This window comes from Tamandua tetradactyla, chromosome 4, assembly GCF_023851605.1.
Source record: "Tamandua tetradactyla isolate mTamTet1 chromosome 4, mTamTet1.pri, whole genome shotgun sequence".
In the NCBI taxonomy this organism is placed as follows: Eukaryota; Metazoa; Chordata; class Mammalia; order Pilosa; family Myrmecophagidae; genus Tamandua; species Tamandua tetradactyla.
Genome location: NC_135330.1, coordinates 102,518,101 through 102,544,166, shown reverse-complemented (window position 1 = coordinate 102,544,166; position 26,066 = coordinate 102,518,101). Strand labels below are relative to the sequence as shown.

Here is a 26,066-nt window from a genome sequence, read left to right as displayed (position 1 = left end):
ACATAGGGAACGATGGAATATAGAAAAGGGTAGATTTTTTAATGCCTTCACATTTGAAGATTTGCAGTACACAACCCAAATAATAATTTAAAGGTACTTAGTGATGAGCTAAGTATAACTACAGTTATGTTAATATGCATAATCGTATTTTACTAAACAAAAAAATAGTTAAAACAGATTAAAAACATAATTACATTATAAAAGCACAATTATTTAGTTATAAACTGGCTTCTAAGGCTGTGATTATGAATAGTTTCCTTAAAAGACTTCCAAAAATTAAACTGGTTACAGGATATTAAGCAATGAAGCAATTATTTCTATTCATACTTCGTCTCTTTTCAGTCTCTTAGTTTTGACAGACAGACTACACACTTAAGTCTCTGTTCTTTAAAAGTTGCAGATAAGGTTTTCACTTCAATTTTATAAAGCAGATTATTGAAAAATCACAATACTAACAGCAAAAATATATAAAGTCATTGAAAAATCTATCCCACCCCACCCCCCCAAAATATCGGAGCACTTATACTTTGGAGGGAAAAAGTACTAGGGCTGCGTGCCCCTCGACAAAGGCAATCACCGTTTCATGGGGCGCGTGTTCATCTTCTGCTTATTATACAGCAGCCTGTTTGCAGTGCAGGTCACTGCTACAGAAGGGTCCAGACACAGTGGTTCAGCTGTAGCTAAGATCAGTTGGCTCTCAAGCAATAGTTTGTCTTCCTGCATCGTGTAAGAGCATATTAATATCTGATTTAAGACTTTCAAATATGAAATCATAAATATAATTTAGTTTAGAAATATTCCTTGGAATTTTGCTATAGACAAGAATAAATACAGTATTTCAAGTTTCAACTTTGTGTAAACTTTAGAAAACTTGACAGTATAAGAAACTTCTAATGAAAATTCATTAATTTGCACAATATAATTTTTTAATGTCAAATCAGTCACTATTAATGCTAAGTAAGAATTTTTACAAAAAAGAAAAAAGTGCTTTTTGTAATAGTTTCATTCAACTTTTTATTATGGAAATTTTCAAACACACACAAAAGTAGGAGGAAAAGTATAATGACCCTCATGTACCCATCACCCAATTTCATTTGCTTTTTTCTTTTTGTTTCTTCTGGAGGAGTAAAACATGTCTCAGACATTTTATCTGGAAATACTTCCATGCACGTTAACACATAATATCAAGACTTCTAATATTGAGTCCAGACTTAAATCTACCCCCCTATTCTACTGTCTCAAGAGTGCTTTTTAAGTTGGTTTCAAATCTAAACTCAAAATAAGTGCCACTCATTCAGTTGTTGTGTTTCTAAGCATGTTTTTATTCTGTAAGGATCACACTCCCCTCATCTTTTTTTCTGTTCTCATGTCATTGACTTGTTGGATCTGACTGGCTGCTTCCCTATGGTGGTACCTAACCCTTCTCTGATTCCCTGAATTCCCTATAAACTGTTAAGTCCAAAGGCTTGATTTAAATAAGATTCTATTTTTTAGAGAAGAATTCTTCATAGATACTTCTGTGTGCTTTTTATTGTGTCACACGAAGACATGATTGTCCCACTTTTACATCATTTGGTTTAGTCAGCCTAATCTCTGCATCATAAAATTCAAATTATTGAACTACTTTCTTAAAATTCAATAGTTTCTTTCACAACTGTTAGCTGGAATTTTTCTAAAGAAGAATGTCTCTGTTACTGTTTGATTACTTAAAATGCACTTCATACAAGAAAGGCAGAATAAATCCTCTATTCTCTCCCTTTACTAATCAATTTTCAGAATAAGGAGTTCGTGCCCTAGCAACCTCCAATGAGGACCAATGCATTTTTTTTTTAATATTCTTTCAATAGCTTTTAACTTTCTTGTAGATGAAAGATTACATCTAAACTAAAACAGAACAGCTGATAAATAGTTATTGATGAACCAAATCATACTTTGTAATCACATTTCAGAAAGAATACTTTTCATTACTGATGTGTTTTTTGGTTTAGTAACTATCACTCTCTTGTAGGAAGGAAAAAGTGAAGCACTCTTGTAAGTGCATATGTCATACATTGCTGGGACAGAAGCAGAGGGCTAACTGGCTCTTTTCAGAGGTTAAGAGAAGTTAATAAAGCCAAGGCAATGAGTATGAATGCCAAAGAAATAGGCCAAGCCTGCTATATATCCTGGATGATAGAAAAATCAATTATTTATTTGGATGTTTGGAGCAAACAAAGCATTTCTTATATTTGGAAGGGATAGGAAACTAAGTTTCACAGTGGCCATATCAGAGGTCAGCTTAACCCTGTCACCATGGTCCTAAAGAAACTGAGAGTGAATTGTGTAGTTGCTTGAGGGATTTTATTGCACTTATGAAGATATTCTTGACTTCTAGAGCTCAAAAAGGAATAACAGATCATTGTTCATAAAAGATGTCAAACTTTACTCACAAATAAATAAAAATATGAGGAGACTGAAGAGGAAGGAAAGCTATCTAACTCATTCTACAAAGCTAACATTACCCTCATACCAAAGTCAGACAAAGTACAGACCCATCTCTCTAATGAATATAGATGCAAAAATCCTCAACAAAATTCTAGCAAACTGAATCCAGCAACACATTAAAAGAATTATACATCATGACCAAGTAGGATTCATCCCAGGTATGCAAGGATGATTCAACATAAGAAAATCAATTAATGTAATACACCGTATCAACAATCAAAGAAGAAAAACCACATGATTATCTCAGTTGATGCAGAAAAGGCATTTGGCAAAATTCAATATCTTTTCCTGTTGAAAACACTTCAAAGGATAGGAATAGAAGGGAACTTCCTCAAAATGATAAAGGGACTATATGAAAAACCCACAGCTAACATATCCTCAATGAGGAAAAACTGAAAACTTTCCCCCTAAGATCAGGAACAAGACAAGGATGTCCATTATCACCACTTTTATTCAATATTATGGTGGAAGTTCTAGCCATAACAATTAGAAAAGAAAAAGAAATACAAGGCATCAAAATTGAAAAGGAAGAACTAACACTGTTTGCAGATAATATGATACTATATATCAAAAACCCCGAAAAATCCACAGCAAAATTACTAGAGATAATGAGTACAGCAAAGTGGCAAGTTACAAGATCAACACTCAAAAATCTGTAGTGTTTCTATACACTAGTAATGAACAATATGAAGGGGAAATCAAGAAAATAATTCCATTTACAATTGCAACCAAAAGAATAAAATATTTAGGAATAAATTTAACTAAAGAGACAAAAGATCTATACAAAGAAAACTACAAGAAGTTGTTAAAAGAAATCACAGAAGACCTAAATAGATAGAAGGGCATACCGTGTTCATGGATTGCTAAGATTAAATATACTTAAGATGTCAATTCTACCCAAACTGATTTACAGATTCAATGCGATACCAATTAAAATCCCAACAACTTATTTTTCAGAAATAGAAAAACCAATAATCAAATTTATCTGGAAGGGCAGGGTGCCCTGAATAGCTAAAAGTATCCTGAGGAAAAAAAAATGAACTCGGAGGTCTCACACCACCTGACTTTAAGGTGTATTATAAAGCTACAGTGATCAAAACAGCATGGTACTGGCATAAAGACAGATATACTGACCAATGGAATCGAACAGCATGTTCATATATAGATTCCCTCATCTATGGACAATTGATCTTTGATAACGCAGTCAAGCCAACTCACGTGGGACACAACAGTCTCTTCAATAAATGGTGCCTAGAACTGGATATCCATATGCAAAAGAATAAAAGAGGACCCATATCTTACACCCTATACAAAAGTTAACTCAAAATGGATCAAAGACCTACCTAAACATGAGATCTAAAACCATAAAACTGTTATAAGAAATGTAGGGAAATATCTTAAAAGTCTTACACTTGGAGGCAGTTTTCTAGACCTTACACCCAAAGCAAGAGCACTGAAGAAAGAAATAAATGAGAACTCCACAAAATTAAACACTTTTGTGCATAAAAAAAATTCATCAAGAAAGTAAAAAGACAGCCTACACAATGGGAGACAATATTTGGAAACAACATATCTGATAAACATATCAGAATTTATAAAGAGATTGTTCAACTCAACAACAAAAAGACAGACAACTCAACTTCGAAATGGGCAAAAGACTTGAAAAGACACTTCTCAGAAGAGGAAACACAAATGGCCAAAGCCACATGAACAGAAGTTCAACTTCCCTGGCCATTAGAGAAATGCAAATCAAAACCACAATGAGACATCATCTCACACCCACCAGAATGGCCATTATCAACAAAACAGAAAATGACAAGTGCTGGAGAGGATGTGGAGAAAGAGGCACACTTATCCACTGCTGGTGGGAATGTCAAATGGTGCAACTGCTGTGGAAGGCAGTTTGGCAGTTCCTCAATAAGCTGAATACAGAATTGCCATATGACCCGGCAATATCATTGCTAGGCATCTACTCAAAGGACATAAGGGCAAGGACACAAACGGACATTTGCACACCAATGTTTATAGCAGCATTTACAATTGCAAAGAGATGGAAACAGCAAAAATGTCCATCAACAGGCAAGTGGGCTAAACAAACTGTGGCATATACATAAGATGGAATACTATGCAGCTGTAAGACAGAATAAAGTTATGAAGTATGCAACAACATGGATGGACCTTGAGGACATTATGCTGAGTAAGATCAGCCGAAAACAAAGGACAAATACTGTATGGTCTCACTGATATGAACTGACATTAATGAATAAACTTGGACTATTTCGTTGGTAACAGAGACATCAGGAGATAGAAACAGGGTAAGATATTGGGTAATTGGAGCTCAAGGAATACAGATTTTGCAACAGGACTGAACGTAAAGACTCAGAAATGGACAGCACAATACTACCTAACTGTAATACAATTATGTTAAAACACCGAATGAAGCTGAATGTGAGAATGATAGAGGGAGGAGGGGTGGGGGCACAAATGAAATCAGAAAGAAAGATAGAGGATAAAGACTGAGATGGTATAACCTAGGAATGCCTAGAGGGTACAATGATAGTGACTAAATGTACAAATTTTAAAAATGTTTTTGCATGAGGAAGAACAAAGGAACGTCATTACTGCAGGGTGCTGAAAATAGATGGTAATTAATACTTTAAAAATTCAACTTATGTGTGAGACTAAAGCAAAAAATGTTCATTTGATACAAAATTTGTATTCTGACTAGTGCATTTCCTAATATAACTTATGTAGACAGCTTAACTGAACAGCATAAGTACACGGAACCTTGAGTAGGACGTAAGATTTTATTGGTTTGTCCAGAGTGATGCCCCAATAAATCCCAGAGTGAGTTGAACCGTGAATAAAAAAGTATTTGCAAAGTTCCCTTTGGGGAATGGTGAGAACAGGGTAAAATTCAACTATTCCAACTTGAATTCTTGATATTCTCACAAGCAGTGTGGACAACCAAAGCTACAGCCTGAGCCCCTAGTCCTGGGGTTTGTTCATATGAAACTTAATCCCACTAAGGATAGGTCAAGCCTACTTAAAATTAGGCCTATGAGTCACCCCTAAGAGAACCTCTTTTGTTGCTCAGATGTGGCCTCTCTCTCCAGCCAACACAACAAACAAACTCACCACCCTCCCCCTGTCTACATGGGACATGACTCCCAGGAGTGTGGACCTTTTTGGCAATGTGGGACAGAAATCCTAGAAAGAGCTGAGAATCAGCATCAAGGGAATGTGAAATGAGACAAAGTGTCAATGGCTGAGAGATTCCAAACAGAGTCAAGACGTTATCCTGGACGTTATTCTTACGCATTAAACAGATACCACTTTGTTATTCAAGATGTAACGGTGAAGTTGGAGGGAACTGCCTGAAAATACAGAGCTGTGTTCCAGTAGCCATGTTTCTTGAAGATGATTATTGTATAATGATATAGCTTTCACAATGTGACGGTGTGATTGTGAAAATTTTGTGTCTGATGCTCCTTTTATCTACCTTGTGAACAGACGAGTAGAACATATGGAATAAAAATAAATAATAGGGGGAACAAATGTTAAACTAAATTTAGTTTGAAATGCTAGTGATCAACGAAAGGGACGGGTAAGGGGTATGGTATGTATAAATTTTTTTTCTGTTTTTGTTGTATTTCTTTTTCTGAATAGATGCAAATGTTCCAAGAAATGATCATGATGATGAATCTGCAACTGTGTGATGATATTGTGAATTACTGATTATATACGCAGAGTGGAATGATCAAAATAGGTATGCTTGCATTTGTTTGGTGTTTTTTTTTTTTGGTATTTAAAAAAATAAAAAATAAATATGAAGAGAAAATATCTTTTGTGTAACGTAATAATTTGTTTCATCCTGTATTTTATTTTTTGGGATTAAAAAACAAAAACAACTAACCTGGGTCCATTTATGGTTATCACTTGTTATTGAATGTACATCACAGATTAAAGTCTAGAAAAAATAAAAGTTTAAAAACACTATTGTATAAGCACACAAACCTAAGAATACATTTAATTTTATAACAAAAATCTAAAATAACACTTCATAATTAAACATTTCTTACCTGCATTGTTGGACGTAAAAGAATATGTCTACTTTGGTAACCAGGAGATTTCATATTACTAGACTGCCTGTAGTCACGTACTTCTGCTATGACACAGCCGCAATGAAAAATATTAACCTGTTTTAGGTAAAAACATTTACGTAAATGCCATTTTTCAAAACCCTAAATAAATAGGTTTGTATAAAATGTTTCAGGTCATTTACACTCATGCACTATTTCTGGCATGAGAAATACACCCTTAAATAGATTTACACTACATAAACCTTCACTACATAAACCTTCTAAGAGGAATTGTTTTATGTTTATCCTTATGGCTTAAGTAGCAAGTTGCTGAATGGTTTTTAGCTATAGACTGACTTGGCATCTATGAAGTTACATACTATTAATGTCCACATCTCATCACTGCTGTTCCTCTACAGCTCACTAGCCCACTGTCATACTTAGCCAACTTTGTCATTGTTACAAAGTCTGCCATTTTTATATTTTGCCAATCACAAATGCCAGACTTTCAGCTTCTAGATATAACTTTAATATTTGCTCAGCTGAAATTTCCACAACTGAAGACTGAGCTTCTATTAATAAAAGGAAGAAAGCTAATTATAAATTCAAATAATAATCAAAGGTAAGAACACTCATCACTCAAGTTTTACCAATCTTCACTTTGCATGGTCTCACATGGTACTATCTCTTCACCCATCAGGACTTCTGGTGAGTTCCGTGACCTCCATGTTATTATTCATTCCTATGCTCCTTCTTTTTAACAAATATTTATTAAGCAACTACAATGCATATCACATACCAAGCACAACCACAGAGCTTCAGGGGTATAACAGTTAGAATATACTTGTTCTCCAGTGTGGGAAGCCAGGCAATGAACATACAAACAAAGTGATAAATGGAAGTAAAACAGGGAGGGTTAATTTAGAATGGGCACCACGATAAAAACCTCTCCAAGTGGGTAATGTTCTAGCTGAGACCTGAATTACATGAAAAGGTGAGCCATCTGGGACAGATCATTCCAGACAGAAGGAACAGCATGTGAAAGGGCTTCCTATAGGAGTAAACTTGGTGTGTTTATAGTAGGAAAGTAAGCCTGGCTGATTGGAGTGCAGGGAGGAGGATGAGAATGAGAAAAAGACAACTGGAACACAGGGGCATTGTACAGTGAGAGGACATTGCAAAACTTTAAGTGGGGGACTTTGTTTTTCTTTTTCTGGTTTTGTTTGGTAAACTTAATAAAGCTGTCTGTGCAGAATTGACTTTCAGGGTTCTAAAATGAGAGCAGGAAGTTCAACAAGGTAACCGTGGCAGTAGAACTTAATATTTTGAAAATAAAGCTGATGGCATCAATGTGGAAGGTGAGAGAAAGAGATGAACTAAAAATGTAGTTTTAATGGTTGGTTATAAACTCTAGTAACTGAGTAGTGTCATTCTTTAGATTGGAGAGACTGCTGATGATTTGGGAGGTAAAATAAACAGTTCTGTTTTGAGGAACCTATTATGCACACAAGAAAACAAATATTTGGAGCTGGTAGAACAGTTACAGCAAGAGATACAAGCAAGGGATTAAATGATGTTTTTAAACCCATGAAACTGGTTGAGATCATCCATGGAGAGTGTTGCTACAGAATAAACAGTGGGGAATGAATCCTAAAGCTTGCACACACTTATGGGTAGGAGAGAGATGAAAGAAAAGAAGACTGAAGGAATAGAGAGGGAAAAGGAAAACCAGCTAGTGTGATGTCTCAGAAGCCAAAAGAGTGTTTCAAGGAAGAAGTGATCATTTGCACTGAATGTTACTAGAAGACCAATTAAGGATGAGAAAAAAACAGTGACTTTTGGTGCCGTGAGGACAACTAGTGACATTGACAAGAGCAGCCTCTGTAGAATGGTGATATCACAATGCAAAAAATGAAGCGGGTGGAGGGAAGAAAGGAGAGGGGACAATGACAGACAACTCTGAGTAATGCTGCCATCAAGATGAGCAGAATTACACAGCAGAAGCTGGAGAAACATTCAGGGTCAAGGGAAGATTTTGCTAAATTTTTAAACAATATATTTGTATTCTTTACCTAGTGAGAGGGAAAAATAGATGAAACCAGAGAGGGAGTTATAGTTGCAAGTCCCTGAGGAGGATGCAGAATATAAGGGGATGCCGTAGCAACACACTTGATCCATTTTAACAGGAAGGTAGACAGAAAGTGTAGACCAAGGTGAGAGAGTGATGGAGGTTGGTCCTCAGTAAAACAGAAGTCATTTCTGACTGCTTTTTGTTTTCCTCCTCAGTAAAGTACACAGTAGGGATGGGGTTAAGCCGAGGAAATAAGAGAAAAGGGGAGAGCAGGGCAAGGAAGTGATTCCCCAGACTAAGTATGAAGGGAAGTACAGGTAAAAAGGCCGGGTTTGAGGGCCCAGGTGAAGAGCTTACGTCTTTACACATATTCAAAGCTGTCTTCAAACATACTCAAAGCAACTTCATAATTTCTTGGTTGTAGCTTCAGGAATACTTCCAATTGATGCACTAACCCAATCTGACATATTTTAGCATAGCTTAAAGGTTCCATATCCCAGAACAAATCAATTTCCATACAGTTAGGTATAGTGTTTCATTTGATATTCTAAGAACTGCTGAGAATACTGGCAAAGACTAATACCACAGAGGTGACAAATGTAAAGCTATTTTAAAGATAAAAATCCTGCACCTGAGATTTTTCCAAGAGATCAACCAAAATAGGAGGTAATTCTTCTGCATCCAAGTATTCAAGCAACTCTCCTTCTTCATAAGGCAGTCGAATTGTCTCAGAATCTTCATTTAAAAACATAAAATAAAGTTTCTGAAAATGATCAAGCTCACAGAAAAGCCTAGTTGCATAATCTAAATGACTTTTCATTTTAAGTCTCAAGAATGTGTTTATATTGCTAAAGGACTCAACAAACTATCATATTTTGCCCAGAAATGGGGGGGGGGGGGGGGAATTAACACGTGGAAAAACATCTAGCCTGTGGCCGAAGCTAAATTCAGATGTGAAAAATAAAGACAGTACAGTAATCATATTACATAAAATTCTAACTAACACTGGGGTAACTGAAGGTTCCCTGAAGACTATTTAATCTGATTTGGAAATGAGTGAAAATTTGGTACCGAATATGAAAAACGATTACTTGTAGAACAAATTTCTCTTGGTGTTACATTTTATGATGAATTACAAACACAAAAAATCTTTAATTAGGAGAATGCCTTCTAGAACCCAGAACAGTATTATCATCATCCTAACAAATATTTAAACATGGCCTTGGTGAAATCTAAGATTATTTTTATTGCAAAACTCTGTTTTCATATTCATATTAATAGATTTTTAACGTGAAAATTATTCAAAATACACTGTGCAATTTTTAAGATTTCAGGCTCAGAGTATACAGAAAACAGAAGGAAAGCATACCTTCAAAAGCATTATACTATCTTAAAAGTGTCAAATAAAATGGCATTAGCACTAAAGAAAATCTTGGCAATCATTTAAAAATTATGTCTTTTACAATTTGACTTTATATCCTTCTCAATTAGAATACTTCTCAAATGCATATTCAGGAAGGATAATCATACTTGAGATAGTTTCTAAAACTCAAACAAAGCATACCTTAAAAAGACAAACTGGAATCAAAATTCTGCTTTCACCACAAAGTCAACACTGACCTGAAGGATAATCTAGTTGGCAAGCTAAGAAACTATTTTTAAAAATACCACATCCTGCCTGGCAGAGGTATTTCTGCAGCAGTGGCTCTCTAAGGGGTCTTACCTGATCCATTTTTTCCCCTGAGCATCAGAGAATATCCCTCATTTCCTGGGTACAGGTTGACCACTAAACATGACAATGTCTCTTGCATAACAAGCTTCTCTAACAAGTTCACATTTCTTCTTAATTTCTGCTTTAAAAAGAGGCAGAGGTCACGAACATAATCTAGTTACAATCATCACAAAAAGTGTTATGATTCAAAAAAATCACACATGAATTACTCTTTAAGTGCTCCTTCTAGATTATGATTCAGAATACATGGGTAATATTTACAAATGCTATAGCCACCATGTAGAGGACTATGTAAACTTAATCTTAATATGTTACTAAATTTTAAGCAAATTAAGTCATATCATAAAGAAAATCTGTTCATAAAACAATAAAAACACTTAAATATAAAATATGTAATTGTGAATATATAAAAAGAAAATATGAAAATAAAGCATTTAAAACAATTAAATGTAAATATATATAACATGCATACTATATAATTTATAGTAAGTAATATAAATGAAGATTTGGGGGCATTATTTTGGTTCTTCTCTAACAAGCGCACATTTCTTAAACATGGCATAAATGAGATCCAATTAAGTTCAATGGTTCAAATTAGCCAACAATATCTAACTGGTTAAGAGGAAGTAAACAATTTAGACAATTTTTGCACATTCATCAAAATCAACGATTTTAGAAATACATAAAATTAAAAAATGAAACCCATTTATAGATATAACAATTCCTTTCATCAATTCCTAATGAAAGATATTTGAGTCCAAAGAACATTTCATTTTGGAGGATCTCAAAAAAAATGTTTAGAGTATTATATTTACCTATATGTATAACAAATCATAACATACTTATATATAAACACATACTACCACTGTACCATGAAAGCAGCCATACACAGTTCCTAAGTGAAAAGGTGTGGCTCGGTTTCAATAAACCTTCATTTATAAAAATCTGCAGTGGTTCAGATTTGGCTGGTGGATAGTGGTTTGCCAACCCAACTTTGGGATCTTTATGAATCTCTCTTAGCTCTGAGATAAGGGTATGTTTTTGTATCAATTGTGTTATTGATTTCATAGATTTATATATGTTAAAACTTATAAATTATATACTTACACTTATGCAGTTCACTGCATGTAATTACGTACCTCAATAAAGCTGACAAAACTTAAGGAAAACATAGCACAAGATTTATTTGTAAGCCTAAGAATCGATTTTCCTAATAATTTTGGAGGCTAGATGCTACAAGAATTTCATTACTTTTTTGTCTAAATGGTAAAATGGCATTCATTTTTGTGTTAAAGGCAAAAGAAGCTCATAGAGCCCATTAAGTCCTTTCCAACCCCAGGGTCCATTAAATGCCAAGAAATCAATTTCTATTACATTCCTACTGCCCCTATCTTTATGCTACATAAAAATGAATTGCATTAATCTGGCCATGAACTCATGTTTGTGACCACATTCACCTTTTATTACTGTGCTAGTTTGAAATCATAATGTACCCAAGAAAAGCCATGTTCTCTTTCCTAATCCAATCTTGTGGGGGCAGATACATTGTTTACGTGGAAACTTTTAAGTTGTTTCCATGGACATGTTATCCACCCAAATGTGAGTGAGACCTTCTGATTACAGGTGGTTTCTGTGGAGATGTGTTTCTGCCCATTCAAGATGGGTTGCTTACTGGAGTCCTTTAAGAAGGAAACATTTTGGAAAAAGCTTCAGAGCCAATACAGACAGAGACATTTGGAGATGCAGAGAGAAAATACTCCCGGAGAAAGAATCTGAAACCAAAAGCCAAAAGACCAGCCAAATGCCTTCCCAGCTGACAGAGGTGTTCTGGACCCATCAGTCTTTCTTGAGTCAAGGTAGCTTTTCCTGGATGCTTTAGTTTGGACATTTTTAATGGCCTTAGAACTGTAAACTTGGTAACTTAGTAAATTTTCTTTGTAAAAGCCGTTTCACTTCTGGTATAATGCATTCTGGCAGCATTAGCAAACCAAAACAATTACTATGCATGAATTTCTTACATGTCCTGTAATACCCTTAACTTTCCAGTGCAAATCACTATGAAGAAATGGGTTCCTTTTCTCCTAACTCTACAAGTCATTTCTGGGGGGAAGCTGCAGCCAAGATAGTATGTGCTATGGCTCTGCTTCTTGTAGTCTTCCCATCGAGACCCTCTGTTACTCCGTCAACACTGTTTTTCCTCTCCTACCTAATTAGGTGATTCCTGCCTGGAGCCAGATTGGCCAGGGTTCTGGGTCAGCTACATAACCAACTGAAGTCTGGCTGGAAAAAATATTAGTGCACTCATAAAAGTACAGATCATTAACTGCTTCAAAAGTAAGGCCTCCAAATTTCCCTCTTCCTCTATATTTCAAAAATAATAACCATAACAAATTTATATTTACCTTAACTTCAGGTTCTTTTTCACATTCTTCAATATATAAGTCATAAAGTTTTTGAAATATAGATTTTCTAAAAAAAATTAATAAAACAAAAATAATATAAAAATAACATTAATATAAAAAGCCTGAAATAAATGTTCTTTTAAATTTCTCCTAAATTTTTCCTTAACTTATTGCAGTTTCCTGAAAATTGGTGGTGGGGATAGAGTAGGTGGGGTAATTAACATTAACTAAGAAATTCCTAATACATGAAAAGAATCTCGGTCTAGTAGGAATGCAATAAATTGTGGTTATCATTATCATATTTCAATGAATCTAAGAAGTCACCAGTTAATTAAGCAGTCATACCTTCCACTAGGTAAGTATTTTCTTTTGGGAGGTCTCTGTCGGGCACTTTCAATGACATACTAAAAAAGAAAACTTTATGAAAACAGCTTGCTTCTGCTTAGTGAGAAAACCAATGTAATGTAAAAAAAAAAAAATCTGTAAGGCTAAAAAGAATATTCAGTCATTCTGTCTCTGGATCTTGTTAAATTATACCTTATAAGAAAAACTGTTTAACTTCTAGATATATGTTACAAACATACTTATTTAAACTGCACTAAAATTTAACCAATAGTTCACTGTTATTATAGAAACAAAATCATACAGCTTCACAACTGTGATTTCACAAATCAAAAATACTCTCAATATATTTATGGCTATTTAGAATCTGCATAATGTGTTAAATTAGTGCATCTAATTGCAAGAATTCTACATTTTTGAGCCCCCCCCCACTTAACTGGATATTTAGAAACTTATCAAAACAGGAAAACATTATCTTAGAAATTCTATGTCCTTGTTTAAATTTCAATCCCACAGGATTATGATCTGAGGATTCCAAGTAACAGATGATCCCAAAATCACCCAGTATATTTTATATATTTACAGAAAAATTATTTGCATACTTGTTCTGAAATAAAATTAATGTACTCCCTTGAAAGTAACATAAAAAAATCTCTTAAAACCAAGTCTTTGCCAACTAAAGACAATTTCATTTCAGTATGTAACTTTGTGGCACCTCACCTCTGCACGATCCAGAGCCAGCTCCAAAGCTTGTTGCTGCAAAAAGTAAATAATGTATTTGGTAGGATTAGTTATCTTCATGACAAATAATCAAATGTACATTTAACTTTTCTCATTAAGTGCTTAAAATGTGTTCTACTTTCCAAAATGGATCTCATATATTTTCCTTTATCGCTTCTCTACCCCACCGTATGCTTAAGATATGTTACAAAATAAAAATACAGCTGTCTTAGGCACCTGATTATGGTAATGAGCTGGTAAGAAATGCTCAAAGTGTTTCTCTGGTCAGTGCTTGTGAGACTAATAAAGAGGAAGGTTTGAAATGGTAAATACCACCATTATATATATATACATAAATTTCTTCAACATTCTAGGAACACCATCCAGGAAAATATTCTGGCCATGAAGAATCTAAATAAAGGTAATGCAAATAAACTCTCCTCTCTACTCGGAGTCCTGAAAACAGAGGTTGGGTGGGTTGGTAAATTTCTAATATATGGAAAACACTTACTACACAGTGTTTCTAGCTCAGTGCTTAGCAGAAACACAATAAATGGTGGCTGTATTACATTTCAATGAAATTTAAGATTTCCTCAATAAGTATGCATCATTATTTTAAGAAAGAAAAAACAATACCAATTATAATTGTAAACTGTCAGAGTAGGCTCATTTGAAATTCACTGATACTAAACTATAAAAGAATATATCTAAAGGTGCACGGGTAGTTCAGTGGTTAGAATGCCCGCCTTCCATGCAGGAGACTCGGGTTCGATTCCCAGACCATGAAACCCACCCCTCTCCCGAAAAAAAAAACAGAAGAATGCATCTTAGAATTGATGAAATATAATGTATTACAATTAAATGTAACGTTTGAAATCTGGTTAATAGACTCCCACCCTTCATTCATTTCCTAGCAAACCTTAATTTAAGGCAAGAAAGAGAAATAGAAAGATAAATTAAAAAAAAAAAAAAAAAAAAAAAAGGGCAGTGCACTGGTGGCTCAGTGGCAGAATTTTCACCTATCATTCCTGAGACCCAGATTCGATTTCTGGAGCCTGCCCATGCAAAAAAAAAAAAAAAAAAAAAGATAAGTGATGTGTTTCAGATTTGTCAAGATTTCTTTTGTAAAAACTTTTCTAAACAAGATTTTCTAAACATGATTAAGCAAATATACCAATTATTTCTTTTTTTTAGTTTTGTGATTTGAGCACCACACAGTTATATTATTCATTCAGAAAATTAGTTATCTTTCCATTCCACCCAAATGCATAGAACTTTTAATTTCCAAGACCCCAGATACTTCTATTTTGCAGGCTCCAGTGACTCAACGTACCAACTTACACTGGGGAAAATTCCTAACATCAACCTAAATCCCAGGAGGGTGGGGCCAACAGGCAAAAACAAACAAACAAACAAGCATCTCTTAGAGATGCATAGGAAGGTTAAAGTGACCCTGCCACCTTAGTCCTAAGATCAATGATTACAAAAATAGCTGGCTTTTTTAGACTGCAATCAAAGATAACTCAGTCATCTAAATGTAATAAGCAAAAAATAGAAATTTCTCATTTAAAAAAGCTCAATTAAAATAAATTTATATCAATTTGCTTTATTAATGAAACCTTTTATAAAGAATAGATTAACAATGAAAACTGGTTACCAAGATTCAATATAAGATCCTTGAGCACAGCCTATTCTCAACATGAAAACAAAATTTTGGATTTAAACTCTTGACAAATACATAAGGCTCTCGGTTATTTTGGCCATAAAAACCTTCAAATAAGTTTATATATTAAAAAAGATAATAAATCTAATCAAATATATGCTATAGGACAATTCCCTCAAATAAATATTTTGCCTTCTGAAACTAAAACTTCAAAAAGTCTAGTGAGATGGAACTGCATATGTAAACTAAACATCATTTATTCATCATCTCCTTCAAATACTTAGGAGGAAAGTGGTAAGGGTATGTGTATGCAATATATAGGGTCAGAAATCTGCTCCACTGTTTTGTAGTAGAATTGGGGGTGAGGGGAGATATACAAGATTTGAAGACCAGAAGGAATATGCACATTTTCTGAGTTTTATCTCTCAAGTAGGGGTTAAACTGAATGAATGGCTACTCAATATTGTGGTCGATGTTCATTTATTCTCACTGTCAAACGCTTCTGTAACTGAGAAGCTAGGATTTAACAAATGATTCTGATTTCTAATTTATTCTATAGATATTTCTTTTTGCTTTCTACTATATTAGAACAGCCAGAAGGAAATATCTGAAATTACTGAACTATAATCCACTTGCCTTGATCTTTAATAATGACTGTATAACAAAAGAGCCTTTGTCTTGTGATTGCAAAAACCCTGTGACTGAACCCCACTTGTACCCACTTAACCTGCTTTTCAATTTTAGAGTCTTATGATCACTAAAGACAGCCCAATTTTCCAAGGCTATTTTGCTAGATGGACCTGGATCCAACCAACACCAGCATGCGCAGTAACTTGAATTTTAACCGTAAGAGACCTGTCTCTTGTTACCATTTTCTTACATAAGCGCTACAGCTAAATGTATAATCAATCTATCTGCACATGTTCAATAATTAGATCATATCTAACTTCATCATCTCCAGCCACTGTGTTCATTATCTAAAACCTGCCCATCTTCGATACTATCAACTATCAAAGTTACTGAGGTTGGGGGAGAAAGGTTTTTAGGTTGACAGGCTACCTGCTTTGCACTTAGCAATAAACTCTTCCTCTCTTTGAAACCCTTGGATCTCGAGAATTGGTCATTTGAGTTCACAGGGCACAGTACAAAGAAAAATTGCTTTTCACTGGTAGCAAACTAGTGACCCCAGAAGGGACAAATGTTTTTAGGAAGCAAGGCTTACAAGTACTCAAAGTTCTGGAGCCCTGGCAGGATGGGTAGGCATGGTGATTGAGCCTTTGTGGCCACTAGACTCTTTTAGTCTAGAGGTTCAGCAACCAAGTTCTTCTCTGTTCTGCCAGTACTCCAGACCCTCAATACCTTAAAGCTTCAAAGAGAGACATCATTCCCACTTCCAAGTCTACACATCTGACTGGGTGAGTGAGTCATCACAGTAAAAGTGGGTCAGGAAGCCAGCATTGAGATTTGAGTTCCATGGACCTGGGTCTAAGGACCCGGTCCCACTTTCACAACAATCCCCCTTTGGTTTGACCTCTACACCTTTTTATTTTCTGGGTACCACTCTGTACGAGGTTTGAGGCCTTGACTTAAGTTTGTCTCTTTTGAGTACACCCTTGGAGAATAAGTAATCCAACAACTGGTATTTACTGAAATTAAGTAAGTATATGATAACTACTGGGATAGTAAGTTTTAGTGTTTAATGCCTATTTGTTAATTTGTGTTAATTAAATACAAAGTGTTAAGTATTATGTTTAAATTTGTTAGTTGATGTGTTATTACATTTATACTGTTCAAGTATTCTTACTGGTTATTGATCACAGAAATTCTTCAAAATGGAAAATTCTGATTCTAAAACCATTTCTGAATACAGCACTTTGGGCTGTATTTTGAAAAACTGGAAAAATTTTCATTAGGAGCCTACATAATGATTTAAAAAAATAGTTTATTTCTGTAACGTAGTCTACCGTAATATGATTTAGAATCAGGAGAGAAATGGTCTTAAGGATGGTTCTATAGAAAAGAAAACTATATTAGAGTTAACAGTTGTTCTGCAAAAGAGAACAGAAATTTGATGAAATCATGTATATTCAATCCTTTATTTGTCCCCCTCAGAAGTATAACTCTATGTTTCTGTTTTTTGTGTGACTAACTTTCTATTTGTGTCTGTCTGCTTATTCATCGTATATTTTCATACCTCTGGATGGTAGTAACGAATTAAAAGAAAAAATTTTTCAAAGAGCTCTATCTGAATTGCTTAAGGATACGTAAGTACTTTCACATGGAAATAAATTAGGACTTCTGAAGTCCAAAAGAAAAAGTAAAAAAAAAAACCTCTTAGCACCAGGGTTCAAGAGATTGGTATTTGTAATTACTGCATACAAACCCAGACATTGGAAAGAAACCACCCTCTGAAATTTCCTGAACGCAGCAGAGGGAAGCCTCTGGAAACAGCAAAGACTTTCCCAGTTGTCCAGTCACAGCTTTAGGCAAAACAGGCCTAATAATTCAAAACAATTAAAAGAACAGCATAGGAACACTTATCAACCATAAGGCCACATTAGGGGTCTTTTTTTAAAAAATATTTTTATAGAGAAATACCACACACATACAGTCCAATCATATTATACTATCAATGGCTCACAATATCATCACATGGTTGTGTATTCTTTGCCATGATCTCTTTTTTCTTTTTTCTTTTTTTTACATGGGCAGGCACTGAGAGGAGTGTGGAATGTGCTGGTTTGAAATGATGTTATGTACCCTAGAAAAGCCATGTTTTAATTCTAATTCCATTTTGTAAAGGCAGCCCTTTCTTCTAATCCCTCTTCAGTATTGCATGTTTGAAACTATAATTTGAGCATCTCCTTGGAGATGTGATTTAATCAAGAGTGGTTGTTACGCTAGATTAGGTACAGGCATGTCTCCACCCATTTGGGTGGATCTTGATTAGTTTCTGAAGTCCTATAAAAGAGGAAACATTTTGGATTGAAGAAGGAAAATGCCTCCCGGGGAGCTTCATGAAACAGGAAGCCTGGAGAAGAAGTCAGCAGATGACTCTGTTCACCCTGTGCCCTTGCAGATGAGAAAGGAACCCTGACCATGCTCACCATGTGCCTTTCCAGATGAGAGAGAAACTCTGACTGTGTTCACCACGTGCCCTTCCACTTGAGAGAGAAACCCTGAACTTCCCTGGTCTTCTTGAATCAAGGTATCCTTCCCTGGATGCCTTAGATTGGACATTTCTATAGACTTGTTTTAACTGGGACATTTTCTTGGCCTTAGAACTGTAAACTAGCAACTTATTAAATTCCCGTTTTTAAAAGCCATTCTGTTTCTGGTATAATGCATTCAAGCAGCTAGCAAACTAGAACAGAAGCATACCCAGGTCTCTGGTATGGCAGGCGAGAACTCTGCCTGCTGAGCCACCATGACCTGCCTGCACCATGATCATTTTTAGAACATTTGCATCACTCCAGAAAAAGAAAACAAAAAAGAACTCATACATCCCATACCCTTATCCCTCCCTCTCACTGACCACTAGTATTTCAATCTACCCAATTCTTACCCTTTATCTCCCCCTATTATTTATTTATCCTTATTTTTTTTCCTCATCTGTCTACACCCTGAATAAAAGGAGCATTAGACATAAGGTTTTCACAGTCACATAATCACACTGTAAAAGCTAAATCAAGGCTACTACAACACAATTCAACAGCTTCCGGTACTTCCCTCCAGCCACTCCACTACACCATAAACTAAAAAAGAGTATCTACATAATATCTAAGAATAACCTCAAGGATAACCTCTAGACTGTCTGAAATCTCTTAGCCACTGAGACTTTATTTTGTCTCATTTCTCTCTTCCCTTTTGGTCAAGAAGGCTTTCTCAATCCCATAAATCTGGGTTCTGGCTCATCCCCAGGAGTCAAGTCCCATGTTGCCAAGGAGATGTACAGCCCAGGAGTCATGTCCCACATAGGAAGGGAGGGCAGTGAATTCACCTGCTAATTTGGCTTAGAGAGGCCACATCTGAACAACAAAAGAGATTCTCTGGGGACTCTTAGGCATAATTACAAGTAGTTTTAGCTTCTCCTTTGCAGGAATAAGATTCTAGGGGCGGGCCCCAAGATTGAGGGCTCAGCCTATTGAAATTGTTGTCCCCATGTCTGTGAGAATATCAGTAATTTCCCAGATGGGGAAGTTGAATATTTCCTCCTTTCTTCCCAGTCCCCCAAGGGGAGTCTGCAAATACTTGTTTATTATCTGCTAAAATTACTCTGGGATATACTGAGGCATAACACTAACCTGTACAAACCAACAAGATCTCATACCCTATTCAAGATTCCATTTAATTATGGTGTTAAGTAAACTGACCATACAAGTTAAGTTAGATAATGTGCTACTCCAAAAATAAATTTTGCACCAACTAAACATCTCTCCCTGTGGTCTCACACAGAAGTTGAAGTTTGAAAATATGGGCCATATCATCCTTTACCCAGTATTCTGATTTACCTTATTCCTATCTAGATCAGCTTAACTTATATCTCTATACAAAGTCTAATCACTTTTTCAGCCTTTTTAACAGTTGCTGAATGGGGTAATGCTGACTTTCAAAGCTTTAGTGCCCTGTGAGTCTCAGCTATCACATAAATACCCGCAGCTTCAAGGAACAAGCAGGTTATATACAAATAGTTCAGTATTTCAGAATTTAGAAATATTAGTTTCAACTTCTAAATACATGTGACTGGTGTCAGTGCTTACACTCTCAAAACCTTTAAAATAGGTCCCAACCTGATAAACTATGCTTTCAAGTTCAATTCTTTTGAGTTTGTATATTATAGTTATTTCGTATGAATGAGGCATGATAGTATTTGCCTGTTTCTGACAGTTTATTCATCATATTGTCCTTAAGGTTCATTCACCTAGTTGCATGTCTTACAACTTCATTCCTTCTTGCAGCCACTAAGAAGTCCCTTGTATGTAAACACCACAGTTTCTCCTTCCATTCCTCAGTTACTGAACCCTTAGCCCATCTCCATCCATTGTGGATCACTAACAATGCCACCATAAATACCAGTGTGCAAATATCCATTCATGTTTCCATTCTCAGTTCCTCTAGGTATATACCTAGCAAACAAGATCATATGGCAAACCCAATCATAGCTGCCTACAGAACCACCATACTGCCCTCCAGAAGAGCTGTACCACATTAGGGGGTCTTATACCCCACTGCTCTAATTTAAAACTTTTAAAACCAAGTTCAACATACCAGGCCTCATTCTTTCTCTCACCTATCCCTGCCTCCAGGGCCTCTTAAACCTTGGCCAAATATGAATTAATCAGCTAAAGCAGCTATAGGGAAAAGGTTGAGTGCAGAAAGACGGGAGAGGTGTGGGCTTGGTTTAAATTCTTTCTACCAGGGCTGGAAATTAGACATAATAACACAGAACAAATGTCGCAGAATAGGCCAGGTTTTCTGACAGAATTCCCCAATTAAAATCTTTTTTCCACTAATAGATTTGCAACAGTAATCGTAGTAAGCAAATCTTATTAAATCATAAATAGCCTTAGGATAGGAGTAATTGAATAAGATCTAATTGCTGAATTTCAATAAGTAAAAGAAAATGTCCCTGAGTGATAAAAGAAAATTTTTCCTGGATTTATGTTTGGGAAAAATTAAACAATTATGGTATTATTTTCCAGAGCTGGATAGTCAATATACCATTGAGGTTCACAATTTTGGGATATTATGAAAACAGATTTTTGTAAGCCTCTAGAGGGAATATAAAAAGCAAATACAGCTGAAAAAAGCAGTGACAAAGTCTAGTCCTATTCCTGTTTTCATGATGATTTTTGAACGAAATACAATTTTATTTCACTTAGGTATAGTCTCCCTAAATTTAGGTAAGTTTACCAATCAAATAAACTAGCATTATATCTATTAGATCTTTAGATGGTAAAAATGTAAGTTTGTGATTAATAATTTTGACAAACTTTATTTTAAAAATAATTATGTTTTGCACGATGTTTAAAGTCAGAATCAACTAACCTTTTAAACAAGATGCATTGTTAAAGAAAGTGTGTGGTTTTATCCTCGAGAATGTGTAGAACATCCAGGAAAGCTGTAGAAAGTGTCAGAAACTAAATTCTACTGTAGTCAGTGCTGATTAATTTTGATAAGCTTGTCTAAGTGAGTATGGTTTGTCCTAATGTAAAGTGGCTAGTTTTAATCTGTCAAACAAGATCTGAATAGATATGGGAAGTTGCAGAAAGTTTGTGAAAGTGAATTCTGTCTGTTTTACTCAATGCCCACTATTAAGCGCTTTTGTGTCAAACTGTGTATTCATACAAAACTGGGGGGTAGGTTTCTCTCTGTTCAAAAAATAGAGATTGTTGGTCTGCTCTTAATGAAAAGTTATAAAAAGGATTTCTTAACCATCTGTGTATTCCATCTTGACAAATTTTATATAAAAATATCCTTCTTGATGTTTAAGTTGATCTTATCATCCTTTATCGCAGAACACAAGTCTTCCCACTTTAAAAGGAAAATTAACGCAAAGGATCTGTTCACTCATCTTGTAAAAGCGAAATGCTAAATTTTTAACCTATTACAAAGGAAATGTTTGGGAAGTTTTACAGTTACTAGAAGAGATTTTCTATCCTTCTGTTAGCCAACTCTGCATAGGGGAAATGTTATTCATAAATCAGAGACAGTATAAAATTCTTCAAGACTTGGCAATGTTCTCACTGTCCATGGTATATCCTTATACTGATCTATGTGATGGTAGAAAATAGTATGATGTTGTTACCCATGGTTTAAGTTATTCCTAGAAGAATGTTACAGATCGTGGAAACAAACAAATTTACTTGTCAGTTAGACTACTTTGCTCTAATACTTCTCTAAAAGTACATGTGGTCAGCTATAAGTCAGAACTTCATCTCCAACAAAAAAGGCAAGTATATAAATTATGTTCCACCTGTTAATTAACACAACCCTGGTAAATGTGTAAAGTTGAGACAGGACAAAACTTCTACTATGGTTTGTGATTAATGACCCCAATATAAGTCAACCATCAAATGTTTTTCTTCCTGAAAATAGCGTCATTTAGAAAATGCTTAAAAGAAAATTAGGACCTAAATTGTAAGTCCTTACAGCAGTCACACTTATTCTTGAGTTTTAACCTGTATCATATGAAGAGGTGCTTTGCTCTTTGTGTATAACCTGGCAGTTCCTGGAAACTTTAGGTGTTTCTGTGACACCTGAGATTCAAAATCAGGGTTCCACAGCTCTGAAAGTCAGCACTACTCCACACAGTAAGTGCTAAAGAAGCTGAAAAAAGCAGGTTAAACTTCAGTTAGAGATGTGAATGAAGCTGATCTGGTTAAGACTAACTATGAATCAGAATACAGAATACACGATGATACTGTTTGTATTTTCAGACTTCCACTTCTATGCGAGACCAGGGGAAGACATGTTTTATTTTGTCCAAAATTTAAATCTTCTGTAGCACATTATCTAATTTAACCTGTCAGGTCAGTTTATTTAAACAACCTGAATTATATGGAACCTAGAATAGGGAATGAGATCTTGATATTCTATACAGGTTAATATAATGCCCTGCTGCACTTGAGAGTATCAGAGGCAGAAAATGAAAAATATTTGCAAAGTCCCTTAAGGGACTGGAGAAAAAAAATTAGAACTATAAACTTCCCCACTACAGAATTCCACTATTCTGTTAAGCAATAGGGACTTCTCATTTAATGAGCCAAGACTTCGATTCTGAGGCTTGCCCTTACTGAAAATATTTCTGTAATGACAAGCTAAGCCTACTTATAATTAATGCCTAAGAGTCACCCCAGAGAACCTCTTTTATTGTTCAGATGTGGCCTCTCTTTCTAAGCCAGTCTCTGCAAATTAAGTTACTATCTCCCTGCTAGTGAGAGATGCCATTCAGGGTGTGTAAATTTCCCTGGCAACTTGGAACACGACTCCCAGGGATGAATACAGTCCTACCAGCATGAGACTGGCAAGGCTTTCTCAACCAAAAGGGGGAAAAGACACAAAACAAAGTAAAGTCTCACTGGCTAAGAGATTTCAGAGAGTCAAAAGGGCATTCTGGAGGTTCCTTTGCCAGAAAAGCCCTGAAACCCAGTAGTACACGTCTGAGAACAACAAAACCAGGTTCATTTCTCTACCCCAAAATATTGACACCCCTTTTCAGTATGAAGAAGCTAAAACAGTATCACCCCAATATTGCTCAAGATTGAGAGAATAATCAGGAGAGGGAGATGTAACTGAGAAGCTAGGATTTAACAAATAACTGATTACTGAATTATCATTAGTTGTTTCTTTTGCTTCTAGTATATTAGAATTGCTGGAAGGAAATACCTGAAATTACTGAACTGTTATCCACCTGCATTGATCTCTGATAATGATTGTATAACATACTGCTTTTATCTTGTGACTGTAAAAATCTTGTGACTAGTCCCACCTTATACCACTTTATCCTGTTTTTCAACTTTAGAGTCTCATCATCACCAAAGACAGCCAGTCCCTAACGTTTACTACTGAAGGGCCTTGGGTCAGCTCAGAACTAACCAACCCCAATTCCGATGCTATCTTGCTATATGGAGGTGGAACCAACCAAAACCAGCATACCTGACATGCGCAGTAGCTTAAGCTTTAACCTATAAATTAAATAAGTACCTCATTATCACCATTTTATAATCAATCTGCACTTGTCCGATAATTAGATCACCTCATCATCCCCAGCCATTGTGCGCATTATCGAATATCTGCCCATCTTTTAATACTATTCAACTATCAGTGTCTCTGCTTTTCAAGGAGACAGATTTTTAGTCTGATCAGCCATCTGATCTCCTGCTTCACCCTTAGCAATAAACTCTTTCTCTGAAACCCCAGGTTCTCAAAAATTAGTCATTTGTGCACATCAGGCAGAGAACCCATCATTTTGATCAGTTCACTTCTTTCTCTCTAAACACTAGGATTGTAAGTTTTTGTTAGTCCTTAGTTTTTTAAGGCAAAACTTAACACCCAGATCCAACTATATGAGACGACAAACTCAATATACAGAAACATTTCAAGGCCTGTCCTGATGCTGCTTAACATAAATACTATGTGCAGTAAAGAGGCTAATTTTTAAGTTTAAAAAAAGCTAAGAGGAATTTTTAAAAAATGAGAAACCTGTGACCCCCCAAATCTATTTTTATTTATAGCCATTATACTTTTATATATTACCTAAAATCTGAGCTATGATAAAGTACATATAATCAAATATTTTTTAACATTTTGCAAACGTAAGGACACTCAGATGGCTTATCCATGTGACTTGGACATTATGATAATGGACATTATGATAATGAATTAAGAGATGAGCCCCATACTTGTAGAGAAGATTTTGCATGTGGATGTTGAGTAATTTCCCAGTTGGAATAATTTGGGCTGCTTATAAAGGTGTTTCTATCTATAACACAAACATTTTTACAGAGATGAAGAAAGCATTCTAACACCCTTCTATGACACAAATTGTAAAATAATGTGCTGTAGCTTACCATTGTAGTATAAGATAGAGGTCCAAAAAGAAGAGAAAATGTATGTGCGTTGTTGAAGTCTGGTGAAAATCACGTCTTTAATGCCAATCTTACAGTACTGTGAAAGCAAAACAACAAATGCTCATATTAAAACAATGCTATTAAAAGGATTAAATGACAATATTTAGGAAATGACAAGAAAATCACTTGAAGAATATTGATTTTTATGCACTTTTTGACAATCTACATCAATAAAAGTCCTGGATCAAACCTGGACACAATGCTGAAAAGTACTGTTTAGTAATTACTTTATAGAAAAGCAAAGTGATGAAAACAGAAAGATACAGTGAAAAAGCTCGGAGTAAAGAATTAAAGACCTCTATTCTCTGAGCCAACTGGAAGGAGAACTCCGGCTTCAGCAGATCTTGCACACAAGGGTGGGTGAGCCGGGAGACCAAGATACAGTCTAAGATCAGACTCCTCCATCCCGTTCAGCGTGCCCTCCACTAAGCGGACCCGTCTCAAGCTCCGGGACCAGCCGGCGGAGAAAGAGCCCAGACCCCCGCAGGCTTCTCAGGTCGGCCCCGATTTCTGGTTTGCAGAGCATAGCATTTAAGACAAGCGCCTTCTCCCTGGGGACGGGCAATTCCTGGCTTGGGCCACCGCCACCGTCAGGACGCAGCGCCCCCACGCCAGTACCTACCACGGCCTGCAGCGCCCTCGGGCGGGCAGCGCAGCCCCCGCCCCTCCGATCCCCAACGCCTCACGCAGTGCTGAAGGCCGCGCAGCCCCGCCGGGAGCCGCCGCCTCCACGAAATGCAGCTGGCCGGACCGCGACCGCCCGACCGTCCACCCACCCACCTACCTTGCGGCCAACGGGATGGAACGAGGTGCGAACTCGGACCCGTCTCTCGGCTACCCCACGATCTTTTCCTCAGCCTCTCCCCCGACTCCTAACGCCGACCGGCGCGGCCGGAAGGGGCGGAGCAGCGAGGGCCGGTCGGCCTAGGCGGAAGGGG

General features: G+C 36.1%; 1 protein-coding gene across 12 annotated transcripts in view; it reads right to left on the bottom strand.

Annotated features, from left to right (window-relative positions):
• SUPT20H (SPT20 homolog, SAGA complex component) overlaps positions 1-26,066 on the bottom strand; it is a 46,930-nt gene extending 20,864 nt beyond the window's left edge. For 3 of the 12 annotated variants that reach the window (XM_077158065.1, XM_077158070.1, XM_077158077.1), the window contains exons 1-11: positions 25,913-26,065; positions 25,069-25,165; positions 22,678-22,825; positions 13,834-13,869; positions 13,117-13,175; positions 12,772-12,838; positions 10,361-10,490; positions 9,269-9,372; positions 6,567-6,683; positions 6,401-6,454; positions 578-717 (exon numbers count right to left, since the gene is read on the bottom strand). In XM_077158065.1, the coding sequence (XP_077014180.1) occupies positions 578-717; positions 6,401-6,454; positions 6,567-6,683; positions 9,269-9,372; positions 10,361-10,490; positions 12,772-12,838; positions 13,117-13,175; positions 13,834-13,869; positions 22,678-22,686 (716 nt within the window). In that variant the 5' untranslated portion in view covers positions 22,687-22,825; positions 25,069-25,165; positions 25,913-26,065. Of the gene's footprint in view, positions 1-577; positions 718-6,400; positions 6,455-6,566; positions 6,684-9,268; positions 9,373-10,360; positions 10,491-12,771; positions 12,839-13,116; positions 13,176-13,833; positions 13,870-22,677; positions 22,826-25,068; positions 25,166-25,912 lie in introns of those variants that run through there. The other 9 variants (XM_077158067.1, XM_077158071.1, XM_077158073.1 and 6 more) reach the window with 6 other exon arrangements.